The 24666-nt window shown below is 35.0% G+C and overlaps 2 protein-coding genes across 5 annotated transcripts in view; both read right to left on the bottom strand.

Annotated features, from left to right (window-relative positions):
* The window catches only part of LOC134665080 (serine protease nudel-like), a 68343-nt gene extending 62772 nt beyond the window's left edge, over positions 1–5571 (bottom strand). Inside the window, exon 1 of one of the 2 annotated variants that reach the window (XM_063521888.1) lies at positions 5221–5571. In XM_063521888.1, the coding sequence (XP_063377958.1) occupies positions 5221–5283 (63 nt within the window). In that variant the 5' untranslated portion in view covers positions 5284–5571. The remainder of the gene's footprint in view (positions 1–5220) is intronic. The other variant, XM_063521887.1, reaches the window with a different exon arrangement.
* Positions 5572–7400: 1829 nt separating this feature from the next.
* On the bottom strand, positions 7401–13572 carry LOC134665087 (isocitrate dehydrogenase [NADP] cytoplasmic). Of its 3 annotated transcripts, none has more exons than XM_063521900.1 (2): positions 13489–13572; positions 7401–8799 (listed from the first exon to the last, which is right to left on the bottom strand). In XM_063521900.1, the coding sequence occupies exon 2, from the start codon at positions 8787–8789 to the stop codon at positions 7563–7565; it is 1227 nt and encodes a 408-aa protein (XP_063377970.1). In that variant the 5' UTR covers positions 8790–8799; positions 13489–13572; the 3' UTR covers positions 7401–7562. The 3 variants fall into 3 exon arrangements, with proteins under 3 accessions (XP_063377970.1, XP_063377969.1, XP_063377971.1); XM_063521899.1 differs by lacking the exon at positions 13489–13572 and adding an exon at positions 13179–13319; XM_063521901.1 differs by lacking the exon at positions 13489–13572 and adding an exon at positions 12887–12911.
* Positions 13573–24666: the final 11094 nt, after the last annotated feature.

The following is a 24666-nucleotide window of genomic DNA, read 5'->3' as shown; positions in this document are numbered from 1 at the left end:
TTAAAGAATTAAATATGTATAATGTGGTCTCAAAAACTCGTAACTACATACTTAAAAAGTATATGAATATTATGAATCGAAGATCAGTGAATTTTTGCGGCATCGCAGCGCGTAGTCTAATCTTAGAAAGCTTTTGTACTGATATCGCCCAAGCGATAGTAAGCGAAGTATTTGGAATAACCTAGCATTCATCAATAAGACCAGATCTTATATGAGTATAATAAAATATAATAGCTTACATGGGTAACCTTAACTGTCATATATCTTTATACTATCGGTTGGTCTTAAAACCCGACGTTAGATCCGGAACACGACTAATCCTGGTACAATCAATATGGCTCAGTAAGTTCAGTTTATAGGTGGCAATATAGGATATGGTTGGCAATATAAGAGATTTATTAGAAACGTCTAACAAAATATAGATCAGACATATTTATAAGTAGCTAAAGTAGCGCCATCTAGATTTCAAAAACAACCTTCTCGTCTTTTAGGTATCTTCAGCTTACCCGCCATCTGTAAGTACACAAATTGTGTGGTAAAAGTGGATCCACCTAAATAGCAAAATATTACCGGCAATGGCATTGTAAGATTGTAACACGACAAGATGATACGGCAAGCTATTTTGATGTTTCTTCCAAATGTAGAGGTTTTTTTGCATGCAGTGCAAAATATCAATGTTATACAGTGAAACCTGGTTAAGTGGGACCTGGATAAGTGAGAAACCTCTATAGCTGGGACTCATGGTGCGGTCCCGACACTTTAGCACTGAATTACCTCTGTTACTGAGAAAAAACGACCCTCTATAACTGGGATTCGTTGTTGTGATTTTATAGTCACATTTACCTCTATAATTGGGACAGAGAGTGTATTTTACCTCTTTTACTGAGACTACTACTGAGACTACTCTTTTACTGAGACTTATAAATATATAAGATTACATTTTCCTAATTTTTTTAGGGTTCCGTACCCAAAGGGTAAAACGGGACCCTATTACTAAGACTTCGCTGTCCGTCCGTCCGTCCGTCCGTCCGTCCGTCTGTCACCAGGCTGTATCTCACGAACCGTGATAGCTAGACAGTTGAAATTTTCACAGATGATGTATTTCTGTTGCCGCTATAACAACAAATACTAAAAACAGAATAAAATAAAGATTTAAATGGGGCTCCCATACAACAAACGTGATTTTTGACCAAAGTTAAGCAACGTCGGGAGGGGTCAGTACTTGGATGGGTGACCGTTTTCTTTTTGCTTTTTTTTGTTTTTTTTTTTGCATTATGGTACGGAACCCTTCGTGAGCGAGTCCGACTCGCACTTGCCCGGTTTTTTTAGAATTTTATAGGGAATTGACTTCTGTATCTGAGATAACGTCAATCTATGACCTCTCTAACTTGGACTTCATTGAACAATTTCCGTATTCTTACTAACTCTTAGTTTATCCACAAATTCCGCATTTGCCTAATTGTGTCTAAACAACTTCAAGTTTGATTTAGTTAATTTATGTAAGTAGTTAAAACTATCGAAACGAAAGCTGAAATTCTGATAAGTAACACGAAAAAATTAATTTTCATTTATTAAATTTCTAATACGCAATGAAGTCCGTATCAAATTTAATTTAATTTTGAAATATCTGTCCTTTGGAGAATCATTCAAAATAAATTCAAAGAAATATTTAAACAGACTTAAAAAATATTTAGGGACAAGGATTATTTTACCTTATTTAGTTAAGTATAAAGATAATTACTAAATACCTTATTAACCACCTCTATAACTGAAATATACTCTATTCTCACCTCTATTAATGGAATCCTCTGTAAGTGAGACATAAATTTATTTCTACCTGGCTAACTGGGAGCCTGTGTAAGTGGAAAACCTCTTTAAGTGAGACAAATTTGCTCGTCCCTTGAGATTTCACTTATCCAGGTTTCACTGTATTATAATTGCACCGTATCCAATGAGGCTGCTTAAGCGTGTTTATTTAGCAAAGAAGAGAAGAGAAGAGAAGAGATCTATCTCTTCTCGTTCTATAAAATATAAGTATATATGTATATGACTTAACATAAGTACATTTGATAGTTACAAGCTTTGAAGACTTCTTGAATATTGATGTGTTTCCGAATATGTTTGCCAAAATAAATTAAATACATGGGGTGAAACAAATGACTCTTAACACTCAGACGTTATATGGTCAAGGGGTATTCTCTTCTCTTATGGAACTTCAACCCTTTTCCACCCATATGGTTGGTATAGGTCTTTGAGTTATATACAGGCTTTACTCTTGAGGTAAAGTAGAAATAATCAGATTGTGTATTAATCAGATCCAAGGAGACACACACTAGTCTTATACACGACATCAAAGTACAGCGACTAAAGACGCTACATCTCTAGTCAGGAACATCATCCAGGAATTTTATCAATAATCCCTAATCAACGTAATCTCGTTAAGTAACTTATCGATGCTATACTGCACCGAGTGCTAAATCGATTTTTAATCGGCGAGCAATCTCGAGACGGTGATGAATAGGAATCATGTGAACCAGAGCCCGTAATTGGGTGCACCCGAGCGGCTCTAGTAATTGATATGGCAGGCTAGCGGTTCTCTGCCGTGTGTAGCCTTGCCAGTGCTTTGTCGGTGGGACGATAACTTATCGAAAGCACGACGACTGGCATACGACATGACGTCATTGACCATGCCTATGAAACCGCCAGGACCACGAAATCTTGGCTGGGAAAATACTAGTTATCTGTATGATCAGCGCAATCATTTGTTTATACTGTGTGTGTGTGGAAGTTTTCTAAGTATTACCTAAATCTTTTAGGTCCGTGGTCCCACAAGCGTGGGATTCCGTCTATGTCCTTTTTCCACGCCCGTGTGTATTTCCAACGGTAATTTTAAGCTTTTTACACGCTAAATTTCATCTATATAGGATAACCTGACGAAAATCGTGAAAAGTTTACGGTTTCAGTTTTAGGACTAAGTAGTGATATACTGCTGTATTCGAACTTCAAGATATTCACAAGAGACGACACGTACTAGATCCATTCTAGATACGTTTTAGTATAGATATCAACTAGTTCTCTTTTGCAGCGCAATTCGGGCAACCAATGTCACTTTTACGTTAGATAGAGTAAGATATCTATTAGATGTCAATTGGATCTCTAAGTCATATCCAGTGGAAATCGTTCAAGAGTATCTCAAGAATCGCGCAAATGTCAAATTTGACAGGTTAGATCTTAAACATATCGTTATCGTATCTTGGTGATGTCTAAAAGATATCTATTTCAAAATCCGAATCGGGCCCATAATGACAAACAAACAATACATTATGTCTTAAAACTTTATGTGAAACAAAGGGATCCCTAGTGAATAAAGTATGTATTTCCTTTTCTTGGGTCTTTATATCTACGAGTTTAAATATGCTTCACATGGCATGTATTCTATCGTCACGGCAACGAACGAAAATACCGGTAGCTACGACTCTACGAGTAAACTTTTAAAGAACGATTTAGACTCGATTTGAACCGCAAGTGCAAGTACAAGCAGACACCGTGTTGCAATCGTTACAGTTAGTTATCGTAAGTTTGTAATGGACAAATGTATGTTTAGATGTGGAGATAACGTTTTGAACGGCATTTAAAACCTGATTAGTGATGGAGGTAAATTAAATGTGGGGTTAGATTTATGTTTCACGGTTTTTTTTATTGAGTGTGAGAACTATGTAATTAAATAACGTGGTAAGTATTGCAATTTAAAAATAGGTAATAGGCACTTAGAGTCAGATCAAGCTAAGTTTTCTGATAGCCCAGAAGGTGCAAGTGTTAAGTAAACATCACATAAGAAGTTTGACGTTTAATCAGTGATCTTACATTTTCCAGCATTTTTGGTGCAGCTGAGTGGTGTTAACGGAATTGGTATAGATAATTTCAACTGAAATAGTAAATTAAGGTCAATATTATCGTAATTGACGCTAATTAATCATTAGGGTTGAAATTATTTATACCAATTCCGTTAACGGAGCATTCCACGGGCTGTCCCGTACAAACGTATTTTCTTTCCTGCGTTGCGACTTTTTTTTCGGCATTTAAAGCAGGCGATTATTTTTCTGTGCATATTTTTACTATTTGTCATAAAAAAAGGAAACTCTTATACCGGTCTGTAAATCTTCAAATAATTCGCGTTTGTACGGGACAAACGGTAGACAGTTTCATGGAATGCTCCTAACACCACTCCGCTACACCAAAAATGCTGGAAAATGTACGATCACTGTTTATAATATCTGTCAGACTGACTGACTGGTCTGACTCTAGGGGTTAACAGTGCACTTATTTATTACTTAGGTTAAAATTTAAAAAAATATTAGTGATTTTTTTGTGGCTTTTAGTTTCAAAAGTATTTTAATCGATGTTTGTAGCGTGGGTAAATTACTTAACTAGTTATGTAGTGGTATGTACGTATTATTTATCAATTTCATCGCCTGCTTCTATCTATAAGACCTATCCTTTCTCACCATGATTAGCAACATTTTGTTCGTTTTGACAGGTTAATTCAGGTTATACAGGTGATATAGAGATACATACGTAAATTATAGTTATATTTAGTTATTTGTTTTATTTAATTTTTTTTTATTCAATTCCGAATGAGAGAAGTGCATTCATCATAATAAAGTTATAGGGAATATTTTAAATGTATACCTACATCCTGTACCTAACCTAGGTATACCTAGAGTTGTAGGAAGACTAGCAAGAATACTGTATACAAATAACTTCTACATAAATTAGTTTATAGCAATTTTTCAAGCTTTATATTTATTGGATCTATTGCCTTCGACTTTGTAGGTACCTACTTACTGAATATTAGGCAAGTACCCAGAGGAGATACACAAAACAGTTGTATCAATAGTGAAACCTATGTTGGCCATTATTAAATTACTTGATATTTTTAATGAAACTGGAGGTAAGTATACTTTAAAATAAGCAGACGTATTGACTGGGCTATACGACGTCTACGAGTATATATGAATCCTACAACAGATAAATAATAAATAACTTACACACCTATTTCATAAAATATAAGTGGTAGTTATTAAAGCACTTAATAATTATTGTTTAAAATATCTTACTGCATCAGTGAGATATAAAAATATTTAGTAACAACCATAAAACTACATAGTAACTAAATTTTTTTAATAATTAACGTTTATATAAAAACACATAAATGCTTACCACAGCAATATTTATTACGATGAACCATCGTAAAAGCATCAAATAGTCTGATTTTATAGACATGTTTCACGCGCACATAAACTTTGGGGTGGGTTGTTGCCGCGAGTCGGATCCCGCCAAGCGTGTCCGCGAAGTTGGCAGCGCCGCACGACTGTTGACTGACGCTAAGCCCGCCAAACTGAACCAGCAAGCACCGAGAGCTTCGCGAACCGACTCTGAATGGCCCTCTCAAACGGAGGGAGAACGGCGGGAGGGCCGCCTTACACCTCAAAGGAGAAAGGCACTAAAAACACTAGAAGCTGGTACAGTCTTACTGCTTACTGTGTTTCTATGATCGTGTAGGGGAAACCGCGTCAACCGCCGGTAATTCACTAAGAAAAGTTATTTGCTGACTCGCATCTACAGGGAATCGTTCGATTTGTAAAAAAATATTATTATTTGATTTATAGTTTATATAGTTTATAGTTCGATTTGATTTAAGTAGATATGTTTGTTTTCTATTTTGTTTCAGTCAAGATGTTTCATTTTCATTCCACTACCTAGTTATTTTATAATTGTCATTAATTTGGACACTCATCTCCATAAGGTACTTACTCTAAAATCTCTAGATGTTTATAAAAAAAGACAATTCCCAAGTTCGAAATCGTACCATCCGGCTCGAAGGACCATAAGTTAAATCTGGTTAAATTATCAATCACGCAACGTATTAGCGTTGCGTTAAATTGACGACTTTCCTTACTATTACTGTTTTATTTTTGTAAACTATTTATACGCACGTATAAACGTTCTATTCATGATAGGTAATATTATTATTCGTTTACCTAAAGTTTAAACTTGTTTATGAGAGCGTCAGTTAAAATTATGTTTCTTTAGTGTTAAAAAAGACCGAATAACAACAGTTAATGCGCACAATGTTTGAAACAAACGTACATGCCTATAAGAACATTGTCTAATACACATTCGAAACCCCTCCTCCGCTATTATAATATTAGCTAAATAATTTCGAAGTCAAGCGAAAGTACCCCAATCAGTACCTACTAGTTTTGCGCTCTTGTATTAAAACACGTAAACACAATAACTCCCCTTTGCAGACCGTACAGCTAAGCACTAAAAAAACTTCTTATTAGTACGTAAGGTCGTCATAAGCAATTTATTATCGGAGCAAAAGCGTTGAGGATGTGACACAACTGGTCTATCTCTAAACACTGCGCATCGCTTCCACGTGACCAGTATAAGAAAACCTCTTTACCATAATATCTGTTAGTGTACTCGTCAATGTGTATTAGAATTAGGAACAGTTGAACAAGACGATTGTGTGATTTGTGAGTGAGGCGGTGCATTTGCACCGGACGTCTTATGATAACGCGCTTGCGGCCGCGTCAGAGCAACGGAATGAGAGGTTACGACTTTACCACATGAGTCGCATTTGTACTTTAGAAAGCCAACTTGATTTGGTTCTGTTTTGACATAACTGAGCGAGGTGTACTGTGAGCAATGTCAAATTACTGTGCATCAAGTTAAGATTTTGATAGTTCGAATGTGTTTCGAGATCTACATCTAATTTACATTTACGTTCAAATCATTTAGTACTCAATATTATTCTACGTAAAATGTGGAAGTTGGGGGCTTATTTTAGTCGTAACATGCATTGTTTATAACGCATTTGCTCTCCGTAGTCGATTCTCAGGTTTGTTCATAATGTATCGCTGTAACAGCCTATTGTTGTATAAAACTCGACTACCTACTGTGCAATAACGTACCGTCTTCGAATACTGGCTGAAGTGCAAGTTTATTATTTATACCTACTAGTTTTTATCTCTACAATCGTACATCGACAAACGAATAGAAAAAATGAATCGTGTTGACAAATGCTACGAAAAATCACGTGACTACTTACATACATACATTATTTATAAATTGGCGTTTTCTGTCAACGATTGTCGTCTTGGCTAGGCCTCTAGCTTTTCAGGTCAATTCAAACAAAATTCACGTAAATAAATCGAATAAATAACTAATTGTTTATGCGGTCGGCAAATAATGAATGGGATTTGTTAAGTTCCTTTTATTTACGTCAATTACTGCTATTCCTCTTATACCTACTAAAGATACCTAAAGGTAATGATTAAGCATCAGCTTAAATATACCTATGAAGGTATAAAGGTATGATAAAAACATTAAAGTTAAGTAAATGAAATATATTATAATAAGAAAATATTGATACAATCAAATAAATAAAAGCATATAAATTCAGCATTACATTACATGTATAAATAGGTACCCTTTATCCCATTTTGAGACAGAATAGTATAGAACTCTTAAATCTAGAGTTTCGCTTCAGGCAGTCATTTGCCAAGGCGCTTCTTCAAGTTTTCGGCCAGTTTATCCATGAACTCAAACGTTTCGTAATAATCCGACCGTTTTACGTTATTCATACCCTTAATGCAAATAGCAAGATCTTTAGTCATGACGCCTCCTTCAATCGTGTCGATACACACGCTCTCGAGGGTCTCAGCGAAGTTCTTAAGCTCAGCGTTATTATCTAACTTGGCGCGATGTAGCAAACCTCTCGTCCATGCGAAGATGGAAGCAATAGGGTTGGTGGAAGTCTCCTTTCCTTGCTGGTAGAAACGGAAGTGCCTGGTCACGGTACCGTGAGCAGCTTCGGCCTCCACTGTCTTGCCGTCGGGGCAGATGAGTACGGAGGTCATGAGCCCCAGAGATCCGTAACCCTGAGCAACAGAGTCCGACTGGACGTCACCGTCATAATTCTTGCACGCCCACACGAAACCCCCTTCCGATTTCATGGCGTAGGCGACCATATCGTCGATCAGCCTGTGTTCGTACCAGATGCCGGCAGCTTCGAATTGTGCCTTGTATTCCTTGTCGTAGATTTCTTGGAAGATGTCCTTGAAGCGTCCATCGTACTTCTTCAGAATGGTGTTCTTGGTGCTCAAGTACAGGGGGTATTTCCTGTCTAAAGCGAATTTGAATGAGGAATGCGCAAAGTCGACAATGGATGCATCAGTGTTGAACATGGCAAGAGCAACTCCGGCACCCTTGTACTCGTTTACAACGTGCTTAATAGGCTCCCCAGAGGGAGGAGTCCAGATGAGCTCGAGTTTGCCCTCGCCGGGGACAACGAAGTCGGTGGCCTTGTACTGGTCGGCGTGAGCGTGACGGCCGATGATGATAGGCTTCTCCCAGCCAGTGACGAGGCGGGGAATGTTTTTGCAGATAATAGCTTCCCTGAAGACGGTACCTCCAAGGATATTACGGATGGTACCGTTCGGGCTCTTCCACATTTTCTTGAGTTTGAACTCCTTTACTCTATTCTCATCGGGAGTGATCGTGGCGCACTTGATGCCAACATTATATTTCTTGATTGCGTTGGCGCAATCAATTGTGACCTGATCGTCAGTCTTATCACGGTATTCCATGCCCAAGTCATAGGTATGCAGCTCGATGTCCAGGAAGGGCAAAATTAGCTTGTCCTTGATGAGGTCCCAGATGATTCTGGTCATTTCATCACCAAGGATGTCAACGACGGGTCCAGCCTTGATTTTCGACATGTTGGTTTTTCTGTAACAATAATAAAAAAACGTTACGAAAATAATGTGATTATGGAATTGTTTACTGCGTCAAAATTCGACGCATTATCTCACTATTGTATCTATTATTTTGTTCACGAGTCGATGCTAAATGACTGCTGCTGGATGGCGTAAGTATAACTCTTTAATGATGGTTTTCCTTACGTTTAATAACTTTATTTATACAGTCTAACCCTTTCATAACACATGCACTTAATACAAATTATCATGCTTTCTTAAATATAATTAAGTTCATTAATAAAAGCATTGTAACATTCTAATTTTAGTATTTTTTTAAGTTTAATTATTGTCAATATAGCTAATACAGCTATGATAAATGTATACCAAATTGTGCTCCCCACTACTATTAGCGGGTGGTTAAAATTCTTTTTTTGTTGATATATAGACCCAGTCGCGTTTATTATCTTATTGTTGGATATTATTACATATTATATCTAGATTATCGAACCCTCATACGCTCTTAAGCAAAGGTTACGCGCGTTATCACAATACTTACTATCAATTATATTATAACATAGGTAGGGTAGGTCAATCACTCGCAATAGTAACCTTGATAATGAACGCGCAAACTATTTATACAAATGATAGAGCTACTTGCCCGATAGCCTCTATCGGAAAAGCATAAAAATGCTTACTACAATACATTAGGATATTACTATTATGCTATGCTTATTTACGTAAGCTCTTCTCTAATATTTTTTATTGATATTTCTTGAAAAGGATACCATGTACCTTTGCAAAGAACACACTACCGAAACCGAAAAATTACATAGGGCGCATATAAATTAACGCTTGCGGTCTCGCATTACCGCCTGTCTACATAAAAGTAATTTGCAGAATTGGAAAGTATCACCATACTAAAAACCGCTGCCTGCGTGTTGGGCACCCTCCCGAAGGCACCAAATTTTGATAGGTATTTTTAATTTTTAGTTTTAATTATTTTAATTGTAGTTAGTTTTAGTTTTATATTCCTATTTATGTCTTTTAGTAATTTATGTAATTTAATATTTCTTACAATGTTGTACATAAATAAATATATTGATATTAAAACATCAAATTTTAAAACCCCTATTAGTTATAAATAAAAACATTCTATTAAGAAAAATACCCACTGTATGTAATTGCATTAATTCCATAGTAATTTAAATTGTGTTTTTTCTCATTTACTCGTTATGCATGTTAATTAATAACACGTAATACGTAATCTTTTGAAAAGATGTGTCCCGCCGAGTTTGTTGCCGGTCCCATTGGGATACCCTCCTCCAATTGAGGAGGACTTAAATCTTCTCGAGGCAGAAGTGTAAGGTTGGAGCCGGTGTAGCTTTATTTGACGTTCATAAGCGCATTGTAATATGCCTACTTGAATAATAAACTATCTTCATCTTAAATAAATAATTGTATGTCCATCACTGGTAGCGTAGCTACCTATCTAACTATTATTTAAAGTGATAAAAGTGTACGTGTTGTGTCAACGCTAGTTGCTGAAGATACCGCATATGTGACGTTATTCAAAGATAAAAATAACAAGTTTAAGGCATATTTACTATATTGAACTTTGAAGATAAATGTATCAAAGCGCGCCACAAAATGAGATAGGGCGCGTTATCGCAAATGGCACTATGGAAGAATGAGTAGATATCTTCAATAAATAATTCCATTTTTGATGGTTTAAAATTAAACATGATATTAATAATAGCCCCTAATAAAATAATTTTGCGAAAGAAGTTTATAAGTACCTATTCATTTTGAACTCTACTGTGTAAATCACGTACAAAAATGTACAATCTTTTTAAATATTACTTTTTCGGGGAATTCAAATGTGTTTTTAGAGAAAAAGTTTGCACATACAGCATATAGGTAATGGATATGTTGAATTTTAGCTAGGTTACGGTCTCATTATTTGGAGTTATTTGGGTACTTTTATGTATTTAAGTTTAATGTTCATACATAAAAAACGTAAGCGCCTTGTGTAAGTGTGAGGCGTTTTGGAAGTTTGAATATTATTAGATAAAGAAGTTTTATTATTACTTAGGTACTTACATAAAATTATAGAACAATAAATCCTGTAATATTAGTAGTCACGCGATGTTAAAGCGTGTTTCACAATAAAAAACAGACATGCAATGTCTATAAAATATTTAACAAATTTGTAATTAGACAGCTAATCATAATCATGTGAACCCTATTCAGACGATTATATAAATAATTTAAAGAAATATGTTTTTGCACAATCTATGAATAGGTACCTACTTATTTAGTAAATTATTTTCATGGTTTGCATTAAAGTTTTGTAAATATCTTTTAAGTTATGTTCTTCGTTTGAGAAAAGGTAGCAAAGAATGAAACGAAAAAAAATTAAGACTTTAAAGAATTAAGCGAATTTTTGCTACAATTTTATATGGTACTAGCGACCGTCTATGGCTTAAGAATAAAATATGTACGCTTTTCATAAAAATAAAGGTTAAGTTATTTGTAGTAATTATGCACGTTGTTAATTGAATGTAAAATTTTAATTGTAATATCTTTAAATTATACTTCATCGTTTAGTTTAGAAATGACATTTGTTCCTATTCCTATTATTATCCTGATTTAATAAAGAATTTTTTTCCACTTCTCAAATAATCAAACTTACAACAACCTCTAACAGATTTAACATTACAATGTTAAATCTATGGAACTCATTTTCTCGGTTTTAACTTAAGAGTGGCTTGATCACTTATTACATAACACCGTTTATCTACAATTATAATAAGAAAAAGTAAAACAAGTGGAGCAAAAGATATATATCTTTATCATGTCTTCTTCATCAAATTCAATAATATTAAATATACTTAGGGAAAGTTTGCTAGTTTTATAATTTTTGTTTGTTTTAGCACTTTTAGCTCCTAGAATTATACAAATATTGCTTAAATAATAGTATATGATACCAGAAGTAAAACATATCATGAATAGCTGATTTAGTTAGATACATATGTAATTATTACCCTGATTAGCAATCATAACATTGATAATGTGATAGGTTATGTCTCGGGCATTATGTCCGGCTAGAATGTTAAAAATTAGTGATGTACCGACTATTGATTTGGCCGATTAGTCGGCTAGTCGGCCAGATCATTTAGGTTCGTCTAAATTCGGTTCAGATGCACTTGCGCATGCACAAACAATCGTTTTACCCCTATCGTCGAGCTATTAATCTACCCAAATGCAAAAAAGGTGGTTAATAAGTATATTTCATACGACAACCGGACAATCGGACACAAGAAAGCGACCACACTCCCACACTGTCAATAATTCGAACAAAATTTTCGTAAGCATCCTAAATAGGAATTTGGGTAAAATAGGTGAAAAGCTTAGGAAACTATTGGCTGTTTATTTCTTTTTGCCCTGTTTTTCTCTCACTTATAAAGTGCCGACTAATCGGCCATTTTTGCCGACTAATCGGCCATTTTTGCCGACTAGTCGCCGACTAATCGCCGACTACAAATGAGGCCGGATAGTCGGCTTTCCCGACTAGTCGGCGACTAGTCGGTACATCCCTATTAAAAATGCTTTTAATACTAGCAATTTAGAATCAAAGTCAATCATTAAAGATAAAAGGATTTCTCAAATAATATAGTACTTTAATGATAGAATAATAAAACCGAAAAAGACTTTGGCAAAATAATTGGGACATTAAGACAAAATTTGAAATAGTGCAAATTGAACCGTAGCAATAATTCTACTGATTTTTCTTTATGCAACATCTTGATAGTATTAAAACTATCAATGACTGCTAACAGTGCTAACACTGATAACTGTTGTCAGTAAAACATTTGTATCTAGGTATCAAAATTAACAAACTGAATCAACAAAGCTTATGAATTCTTAAAATAATGCAACATCATCACCTGGTAAATGTACCATGCAGTATTACAATAAAAGTACTTAGCATAAATTGTAAGCAGACTTTACACAAATTTATTACTTTATTACATATCAATATTGCTAATTGTTAGCCTTAAGTCCTAAAAATAGTAATAAAAACAAGAAATAGATCCCAGAAACACTAAAACACTTACATGTGTATTATTTACAAGTATTTAGTGAACAAGGGACTCACTGCCACGAGCAACAGGCAACTGAACTTCGATTTTTTTACATTCTATGTCAATTACAATTGTAAATCAAGGAGAAACCTTGAGAACAGGTTGTCGCCAAGTAAATAACCAGTACAAAGTTCAAGTTGCTACCTTAAGGTATATATAAAGTATCTGTTATAAGTCTAAAAAATAAAGTAATTAACTTCGACATTTTAAGAAGTTTATTATAGGAAAACTATGAATTAGTGAAAGTCTAAATCAAATTGCTTACCAATAGTGACAATATATAACCAATTGGACACGTCGTACTCTACCGACTACCACGAATCAACTGCTCTGTCAGTTGATAGTAATTGATAACAGAATAATTTTGACTGAGCAATTGTATGAATTCATTATCATTCGGTTTCTGGGAGTACAATCGGCCACATCACGACGGGATCGTGTAATAAGAGTAATTAATATAATGTATGAAAAAACATAAAGTATGTAAAATTACTCATCTGTCACTAGGGGTTTAGCACAAGAAGTGAATAATCTTCGTTGATTAAACGCTTTATAAATAAAAGAAAATCACCTACCAATTAATTAGCACCAGAAAAGAACTGTCAGCCGAGCCGTAAGCCGTGCCGTTCCTTTCTTTCCGTCACTTCACATACGTCACAGACTCAGTTTTATAATAGCGCCGTGCACTTGTACCGAATGGTGCTCGAGTAATTATCGATAGTTTTTGTTAATTTTGACCAAAGAATATAATACTCACTAGGAGAAGAACGGTAACTCCATACAAAAAAATGTCCCCAACCGTTTATACGTTTATACTACTGGCGCCCTCGATGTGTACCAATGGAACTAAAGTTGACAACCGGTTTAGCCTGGCGGGTATTGGTATTATAGGTATATAGTAATTATGTTGATAAACATATTTGTTATCTTCATATCACGAAATATATGAAAGATGCAAATATTACCCCTTGTTTGTGGTATTATCTATTAAATAAAAGGCATATTTATGTTTATAACATTGTATTATGTTTTACATATAGAAATATACACTGAAAATTAAACCCCGACAACTTAATAAAAATAGACATTAATAAAGCGCATTCACAAAGTTTTCAGTATTATACAAATAACATTAGGCATGCCTACCTATTACACTTTACACACAGATACACTACACTTTACACACGGCATTTTACACAGATTTCTAACTTGTATTCATTCATACATTTCTTCACGGTTAATTAATACGCGTTCCTTCTGAACCCACTAAAGCTGTATACATTTCACTCTGGCTGCTTCAACAGCCGTTGCTCCGCATTTAGCACATTTTCTATTTGCATTGCTTTAATCTATGTAGGTACAGACTTACAGTCTTAAGTGGTTGTACCGCTACGTTGTATTTATTATTTAAAGATTTAATGAATAAAATTTTCGTTATGAACTTGAACCACAGCAGTTGGACAGAGTCATTGACAAATATATTTTTTTATTATGGTGGGTAGACGTACCTACCCTCCATATATTTTATGAATATTGATAAAGACAGTTGGAAGCAAATATTCATTATAAAACTTAATCGCGTGTAATTAAGTTTTAAGCGTTTTAAGTCCCGTTTTATGATTAATTATGTATAAAATTCGTGATAATTTAAATCAGAGTTGGGAGCAATGTTGCTGTAGAAAAATGTTTTTATTTTTATTACTCGCAACTTTTTCTCGGAGGCCAACGCACACATAGAAGCTTCAGGCGCACACATGCGCAATTATTTGGGGACATAACTTTCTTAGGAAGTGAACAGGCCTTGATTTTGACATTCAGTGATGTCCTTCAAGTATAAATATGTACCTATGGAGTTTGTGTGACACGAAATAAAAATTTGTAGAGTTAAAGTCTGTAACGATTTTTATGGCACGTGTAGTGCAAGTGTTATTTATACGTCATCATTTCAAAGAATGGGAAATTCAATCCCCATTTCCCATTCCATCCAGATGTATGGATTGGGCATGAGTGGTGGGGAGAACGGGCAGAACGGGATAGTCTTGTGTATCTTTCAGTAGAAGTAGCAGAGAAACCGCTATTATTATTTATTCCCCACCGTAAATTTATTATGGTTTATAGTGGGTAACAAATAATCCGACCAATCACATTGTCGCATCTGTAGGATCCTACCAAATTTGGAATTTCCAGGTTAAAGAGGATTCCAGACGTGGTGATCAAATCGACCGATTTGATTAGAAATGAAATTAGCGTAATTTCCAATTTAATAACAAATTTTAGATTTATGGTGATATTAAGAGCCCTCTAAATTGAAAAAATGCCTCAAAACGAAAATACTGCGGTCACCAGCGAAATGCTATACATGGAAGTATTCTGTCCGCTCAATTATGACCCAACGCAAACTACCCCGCGATAGGCGGTACTTACAAACTGCTCGATTGGCAATCTCAGTACGACCGAGATGACAGTCCGTGACAAATGGCTAAATTGATTTATAAAAACAACGTTTTTTTGTAATTAAAAATATATTCATGTGTCGTGAAGTTGTGCAGAAGTTATTTTAGTTCATACCAAGGCCAGTGGAATCACTTTTCACTTGTAGTAAACAGATAACTTCAGTAGAATTTGGAAAAAACATGACGATTTGTTTTCAATACTACCGTGCTAAGCTAAAACGTAACAACTGCATACGACTTTCATAACAACATACGACTTTTTAAATTGCGAGGATAATAGGGATGGTGTTATGCTAAATGAAGTAGACTATTTTATTAACATGTGTTTGGTTTAGGTATTTTCTATATAATTATAAATGTAGTAATAAATTCCTTCTTACAGATTTGTATTTTCCTTTTTTATTTCATGAGATGGAGCTATAAAAAAACTACCTAGTTATTTCAAATTAATAATCAAATTTGGTATTGTCATTTTACATTACTTTCCATTCAGATTCCCACAAGATGCTATTCGCAGAGAACTATGGAAAAAAGCTGTCCAATTAGAGAGACATGAAATTGAGCGGATGCCTGGCAAGATATCTAGAATATGTTCTATTCATGAGATATAGCCCGTGAGATAATCATACCCGGTCTCCTATATGTAGATACATTTTTCCTATCATGCTTTCACTGAATTAATTTAACAAATACACACATTATCTGAAAATGTTGATCATTTGAATCCACCCTTTACTGTCACATTTATGTAGGTTCTCTCTCAAGCCATTTCCGTCAGTAGAAAAGAGCGGCAAACATATTAACTCACATTATAGACGGGTCTAACGCGAATTATATTCAATACCTTGATTTACCGACGTATATCAGTTTCGTTTCGTATAATGTGAGTTAATATGTGTTCAAAACGCGAAAGTTTAAAATATTATAAGAGCGGCAAATTTAGAAAATGTAAGAGCGCGAACGGATGTGGTCCTATACAAAATTTTAATTTTGCACCTTTTTCTACTGACAAACTTGCTTGACCGGCTATATACATATAAAATATTCTGAACTGAAAGTGGGGATTTATTGTGACTCCGCCTGTTCAAATATTTTTGACCCGATTCGTGTACCCATGTAAATTTTGCAGACTGTATAGCCAGTCCTATTTCTAAGATCAAGCTCGCCATACATTTACTTTGGCGTACTTGATCTTAGAAAAACGGACGGACTATACCTGAACGTGACTTCGCACTGCCATGCAGATTGATAATAAAATATACAAAATACTTATCATAGCGGAATACATTTATACAACAATTATATATTTACTTATGTTGAGTTAGTCTGTCATGTCATAACAACATTTTAACTAGTTATATTTTAATCTGCATTAAATTATTATACGTGAATTATTTGACTGGTTCTTCACTGTATGGCATAAACCTATCCCTGTCCAAGTCATATTCTAATCAAATATGAACCGCGAACTCTAAGCGGCCAGTACGTACAGCAAGAAGGTTATTAGCGGATTAATGTCGCTGATTGGTAGTTATTGACATTATATGCATTTCATCTAAACATAGCTATGTACCATTAGTGTAATAAAGATGACTATTATTTCGTTTACCAGCTTTGATTACAGGCTCTGTAAACGCGTCGTTTTATTTGAATGTAGGCGTAATTGTGTATGTGTGCTAATTTGGCCCAAGAATTTGAACGGTAATGTTCCTAAAGGCGGTATCCTTAGTTATATATGATCGCAGGCGGTCACAAATTGGTATTCTTGCGCATTCCATTTTGTCGGTAATATCGCATTTATATCGCTCATAATCGGCGATTGAATTCGGCGAACCAAATTGGCGTTTGTGGCCGCACGGCCTGATTTGATCAGACAATTTAATCAGATTAGCGAAAAATTGACTCGTCTGGAGACGCCTTAACACCACAGGTGCTTATGGGTGGTATTCCGCTGTCCAATTTCTTTGTCCAATGTGTATTTTGTTTCACATTTTGCTTAATGAAAGAGTGAGACGAATGACATTGGACAGACGGAATACGGGTGGTAGTCACTCATAGATTTATAATATACAGAGATCATGGACTTATAAGATGGACTGCGCTGTCACTTTTTTTGCCATACTAAATTGAACTTTATCACCGAGCCAGAAAGACGTTCGTACCAGACTAGAGAAAACGGTCCACTTGAGATAGCAAAGGTGGGTCGTGGTGTCTCACTCGCACATGTTGCCAATGTTAAAAATATACCATTGTGGTAGTATTTATACCAATATACTACTCAAATTAAATAACTTCTTATATTATTTAAGTGCTATATTCAGAGTAAGGTTCTGATATATTTTAAGAAATTTGTAAATAATTATAATGTCAATATTATTAACTGATTTAACCAAGCATGTGCACAGAAAAAAAAACATTAATTTTGTTATGGTAGACATTATAGTAGCTTTGAATATTAATTGGTATCCCCAACTTGATGACATACTTTGGAGATATTTTCAAAATACGGGAATGGCGGCGCTCAGAATTTATTTGCGGAATATAAAAGAAAATGGGTAAAAAGTGTTGTGTAAAAGGTTGCAGAAGTGAAAGTTTTACTGATTGTGGTATATCTTTTCACAGGTAAGTCACAAGTGTCACAACTATTCAATTTTACAATAAAAATACAAGACAATATTGTCAAACTCATTAGGGTGACTATGATATCGGCACGATGTGAATCAGTTTTACACAATTCTTATTACGTACTTAAAAGTAAGTTTATCTAAATAGGTATGCATTTATTTCGGCATGTTTAAATTGGTGAAATGAGAACTATAACAGAATAAATAATTGCCAAAATTGAAATCCAATTCCAAAGTCCTTAAACATTAATAAATTATATATAATTACTGAAACGGTTTTTCTAACTATTTATGTATACGTAATTGATTTTATATAGGTAGGGCACACATTTCCGTCTGTAGAACAACGCGGCAAATTTGAAAAATGTAGTTGCAATACTTGTAATCACAGATCTACAATGAGTTGATGACGCTTACTGTGTCGTATTCTGCTCTAACTACTGTAAAGAGGTTCATTTAGGTTTATATTTTGAATATTATTTATTTTATTCTAGAACCTTGTCATTGTAAATAGTAAATAGTTGAATACGTTGCCATGTCCTATATTCTTGTAAATTTTCTCTGTAAATAAAATCGTGCTTCGTTAACTAATCGTTTCAGTGATTCACGTGACCATTACACTTACGCTTAAAGATAGTTGAAGTGTGCAAAAAGGAAGCCATCATGTATGTGAACATACCATGAGTGCGAAAGAAGCAACAAATGAAAATACGTGACCTGAGGGCCTACCGCGAACCACGTTCGACGTGTTGCCTCTTTGTCGCACTTGTAAATTCGTAGGTAAGTGTGACAGGAAGGCAACACGTCGAACGTGGTTCGCGGTAGTCCCTCAGTTTTGAGTTCGACAGTGGCCGCGAACAGCCGACATTTCTTTATTTTCAAACACGCCGCAACACGTTATTGGCATCGTAATAGTTTAATTTTTAAATTAGAAAATATAAATCAAGCCGGAAATGAACTATTAAAAACGTATTGCAGTCAAATCATAATAGTTTCGTGTTGTTTTACAGGTGCCTATGATATTTTGCGCGAAATTTTCTTAACTATAGGTATTTTGTTAAGTAAATTAAGGGCATAATTAGTATAAGAAGCTGGTTTACATAGCTAGTCAATAATCAAGACTAATTTGTGTAAAAACCTAAATTGTTACCTAGTAGGTACCTACGCTACGCTTGAACTTGACAAAATGTTTTAATAACTAATATCGATATCGATAGCCAGTCGTTATATTAATATCAAAATATTTTTTCACACGAAATATTAAGTTTAATATTCGACTTAAAATAATAACGATTGTTTTACCTTTTTTAGATGCATTCTTCTTCTAAGTCGGTCCCTCACTGCTGAGGATCGTGACTCCGCTTACTAATTTTTCCTATGGCAGCTCTCCACTTCTCTCTGTCGGTTGCTTTGTGGAAAGCGTTGCTTAGTGTGATGTCCATCTGGGCGGATATTTGGTCACACTCACACCATCTCGTTGCGTTTTTAGATGCATATGTTTAGCGGTAAATTTAAAATACGATGGCCGATTCGGTCTCGGTTATCAAGTCTCGTTATTTATTTAATTGTATAAGAAATTTAAATATACAATAGGCGCTAATAGGATCTAATAAAATTCATATAACATTTTTATTTGTACGAAACAACACGACATTTGAAAAAATAATGGATGAATCAGTCAAACACTGATCACAAATTATCTCATCGTCATCATAATCACATAATAAACACGTATACACATTTAATTTACCACAAATTATTTATACATGATTTAAAATGACTTATCATAACATCATCATCATTGCCATCATTAGGGTGGTCCAAATAAAACTAGATTGTGTCTAGGGGACAAAATGACATATTTACGGCGAGGGCGTACATTGAATCCTGAACGAAGCGAAGGATTCTAAAATAGAATCTTGAGCGTAGCGAGGGGTTGAAGTGTTAACGCCCAAGCTGCATACTGCTTTTCACATCACTTATGAGGAAAATAAAAGAGCTTAGTGATGACTGATGAAACAGATTCATTTATATTCTAACAGTGCTGAATTTGTCGAGTTTAACAAATTATATTAAATATATATAATAAATATATATATATATATGGTGGCCTAGAGGTAAGAGCGTGCGACTTTCAATCCGGAGGTCGCAGGTTCAAACCCCGGCTCGTACCAATGAGTTTTTCGGAACTTATGTACGAAATATCATTTGATATTTGCCAGTCGCTTTTCGGTGAAGGAAAACATCGTGAGGAAACTGGACTAATCCCAATAAGGCCTAGTTTACCCTCTGGGTTGGAAGGTCAGATGGCAGTCGCTTTCGTAAAAACTAGTGCCTACGTCAAATCACGGGATTAGTTGTCAAGCGGACCCCAGGCTCCCATGAGCCGTGGTAAAATGCCGGGATAACGCCAGGAAGAAGATATATGTATACTGGCAATAAAATGTCGCAGAACCGAAAAGTGTCACTTTGATCCCTCCTAAGAGGGAAGAAAAAGCCCTGCTGACGGCTTTCTCGCAAAACGTACCAGCATTGTGATACAACGAAGAAATACTGCCAGCAACATTGATACAATGTCCCAAGGGCCTATTTTAGATTTAAGTTACTTATTAATTTAGTTTAGTAGTATCATCTGTATCTGTATACTTTTATGTAAATAAACGCTTTTTCAGTAGCCATCATCTTGAACTTTTTCGTTTTTAGTCTCATCTGATAGATAATTGATACATATGAGGTTTTAAAAGCCCTTTAGGGCCTTTAGCATAAAGTAAAGTATATTAGGTACTACCTCGGGAATACAATGGGCTTTGGGCTATGACTTGCAATACCATAATTTAATACTGTAATATCATCTATTTTAATTTTCAGGTTTCCAAGAGATGAACAATTAAAGGCCAGGTGGTTGGAAGCTGTAGGCGGTCAAGTGACATGCAAAGATCCAGTTGTGTGCAGCCGTCATTTTAAAAAAGAAGATTTTAAAACAACTACTATTCAGGCAAGATTAACTGATAACGCAGTACCATATATAGTGGTAAGAAATAAATTAAATTATGCTACAAATATTATAAATAAGCGCCTGGTGGCCTAGTGGTAAGATTGTGCGACTTTTAATCCGGAGGTCGCGGGTTCAAACCGCGGCTCGTACCAATGTGCAATTAATTTTCCGGAACTTACTCGTATGTACGAAATATCACTTGATACTTTACCAGTCGCTTTTCGGTGAAGAAAAACATTGTGTGAAAACCGGACTTGTATGTTTAGATGTTTGTTTATCATTCACGCAAAAACGCCGAAAAAAGCCGATTTGAATAAAATTTAACATATATATGATATACCGAGATACCTATGTTGCCTATACCTATAATGGCCATACCTGAATAGCACCTGAAAAGAGACCTAGGTTACTTTACATCCTGGAACTCATTTCCTAAAGCATTATATTTCTATTAAAGTATCCGTGTTTTGTTCACAGCCCACAACGAAGAGAATAAATGTTCTAAGTAATATATTAATATACTCTGACCCTTCTCCGGGTACTTCATCTGAAAACAACATTGTATCATTTGCACCTGAAAATGACCCTGCATCTGAAAAAGATATTGCATATGTTGAACCACATTCAAAACGTCCACGGCTTGAATATTGCGATAGTGGCACTCAGACAGACTCGTCCATTGTCTCTAAAAAAGCAACATTACAAAGAAAAGTAAAAACTTTACAGCAAAAACTTAAAAGAAAGAATAGCAAAATTCAAAATCTACAAAGCTTATTGCAAATAATAAAAAAAAAATGCTCTAATTTTGATGAAGTTCAAGTCGTCATGGAAAACAATTTCAACAATATTCACAAACACTTTAATTCACATAAAAGTAATAAGGGCGTACGATACTCAGATGAATTAAAGCAGTTTGCACTAACTCTATATTATTATTCCGGACCAGCATACAATTTACTACGAAATCACATAGCTTTGCCGCATCCCGCTACTTTGCGTGGAATATTATCAAAAACAGATTGCAATGTAGGATTCATAAAAGAATCATTTGAGTACCTGCGTGATCTCTCGACAAAGGATGATCCTATAAAGGAAGTAGCATTAATATTTGATGGAATGTCAATAAAATCAGAACCGGTACCAGATAGACATAGCGGAAAATATGTGGGATATGTAGATTATGGTGGAATCCTTCAACCAGATGCAGAAGTGTTAGCAACAGAAGTACTAATGTTTCAAATTGTATCACTAAAAAAAAAGTTCAAGTGCCCTATTGCTTACTTTCTTACGAACAAAATGACGGCTAACGTGCAAGCTCAGCTTATAATGACAGCGATTCGAATGTTAAGTGAACTTGGAATCGATGTACACTCAATAACTTGTGATGGCACGTCGACAAATAAAAAGACGTATGAAATTTTAGGCTGCAATTTTTCGCCGCCACATATGGTAACAAGCTTTAAGCACCCATTAAAAGACCAGAAAGTGCATTGTATATTCGACCCACCCCATATGATTAAGCTGGCTAGAAACTTGTTCGCTGAAACAAACCTAGAATCTAATTCTGGTCTGATAAAATACAAATACGTGACAGAATTACATGATCTACAAGAACAGGAAGGTCTTAGATTAGCAAATAAACTTTGCAACGCACATGTAAATTTTTTTCAAAAGAAGATGAATGTGAAGTTGGCTACTCAATTATTAAGTTCTTCAGTAGCCGACGCGATTGAATTTTTATGTAGAACCGGTCATCCCAAATTTGCTGGCAGCGAGGCAACTGTAGAGTTTATTAGATTTTTAGACAGAGTTTTTGATTTGATGAATGCCAAAGATCCGCGAGGTAGCGGTTTCAAGTCTGCCCTAAGATTAGAAAATAAAGATAACTGTGGCCTATTTTATAAAGCTACAAGTTACAATTTACAAGCGGAAGTCTCATTCTAACCCTATGTGTTAGAACGAGACTTCCGCTTGTAAATTGTAACTTGTAGCTTTATAAAATAGGCCACTGGTCTAATGTACTAAAAGACACAAGAGAATATTTGCTCACTTTAAAAGTAAATGGAGAACCCATATTAACGACCAGAAGAAAAATCCCAGCACTTGGTTTGATTGCAAATACATTCAGCTTTCACAACTTAACCATAGACATATTAAATAAGACAGGGTACAAATATTTTCTCCCACACAAAACTTCCCAAGACCACCTAGAAATGTTTTTTTCGTGCATAAGGGCACGCGGTGGGAGCAACGATAACCCAAATGCTTTAGAGTTAAGATATATATTACGGAAACTTTTATTTCATAACAGTGTGAAACCCAGCATCAACGCGAATTGCACTGACGATGCTTTTGAGCTGTCACCGATAATTGATTTTCGAAGCAAAAAGAGATCCCTATTGAGAGAGGTAGAACAGAACATGGAAATTGAAGAGCAACAAATCAACACTTTGCTTGATTCATTAAGTATCTCAGAGTTAAAGGCAAACATTTTGTACTATATAACAGGTGCCATTGTGAATAAGCTTTTAAAAAAAATACATTGCGAATATTGCCAAGCGGCTTTATTAACAAACAAAAAAAATAACGATCACTGCTACTCGATTGATTTGCAACAATTTTCAGCATTTACAACATTTATTGATCGAGGAGGCTTGAAATACGTCTCACAGTTCCCCTTTGAAGTAGTAATAGTGGCTGAGAAATTATTTACTTTTTCAGTAAATACACACTGTATGAAGGAAGTCACTCGAAATAAACTTATGTTATTAACAATGCAACATGTGACAAACAATTTGCAAAAGTTTAACATTGAGCACCCAAAAACATCTATAAGCACAGAAGACCATCACGAAATTCAAATTGTAAAAGCCATTGCCTCGTGTTTTTTCAATTTGCGCATGAGTCATCACGCAAAAACGACATTTTTAAAAGGACAGGGAAATAAAGTAGGATTGAGGCAAAAATTGCATAAAACTATATTGTTTAGCAATCTATAATCATAATCATTAATAAATGATTGTTGTAAATATTTAAAAAAATGTTGATAAATGATATTAAATTACGTTAGTAAAGAATATAATGATTGTTAATTAGGTATATGTTATTTAAGATAACTATGATATGATAAAACTAGTGGCTCTGTGAGCTATGGACCTCGCTATAAGTTTCATAAGTTTATAAAATGTCAATAAAAACATGCTTGCTTTGTTGAGTAATTATCACAACAAAATCACAAATCTCACAGTGATCTTAAGTTTCTTAGACGTTACTGGCACTATTAATTAAGTCATTTATGCCAATTTGTACCATTTCGGACATGATCCAAAAATCTAAATTACAGAAAAGTTATATCTAATTATGTAACTATCGAACCCTCGCAAAATTTCATGTACGTTTTTGTTAAAAAAATGAACCTAATTTTTACATTTTAGTTTTATTTTTTCCTAAAATCTAATTATATAACATATTATCAGTTTTTTGTGAAGCGCCGGTGGCCTAGCGGTAAGAGCGTGCGACTTTCAATCTGGTCGCGGGTTCGAATCCTGGCTCGTAACCAATGAGTTTTTCGAAATTAAGTACGACATATCATCTGATATTTGACCAGTCGCTGTTCGGCGAAGGGAAACGTCGTGAGGAAATCGGGCTAATCCCAATAAAGCCTAGTTTACCCGCTGGGTG

Source organism: Cydia fagiglandana, chromosome 6, assembly GCF_963556715.1.
Source record: "Cydia fagiglandana chromosome 6, ilCydFagi1.1, whole genome shotgun sequence".
NCBI lineage: Eukaryota > Metazoa > Arthropoda > Insecta > Lepidoptera > Tortricidae > Cydia > Cydia fagiglandana.
The sequence above is the reverse complement of the archived record's forward strand: the minus strand, read 5'-3'. Positions and strand labels throughout refer to the sequence as shown.

Excerpts from the sequence above, each read along its gene's own strand:
- LOC134665087 (XM_063521900.1), bottom strand. The coding sequence starts at position 8,789 with ATGTCGAAAATCAAGGCTGGACCCGTCGTTGACATCCTTGGTGATGAA.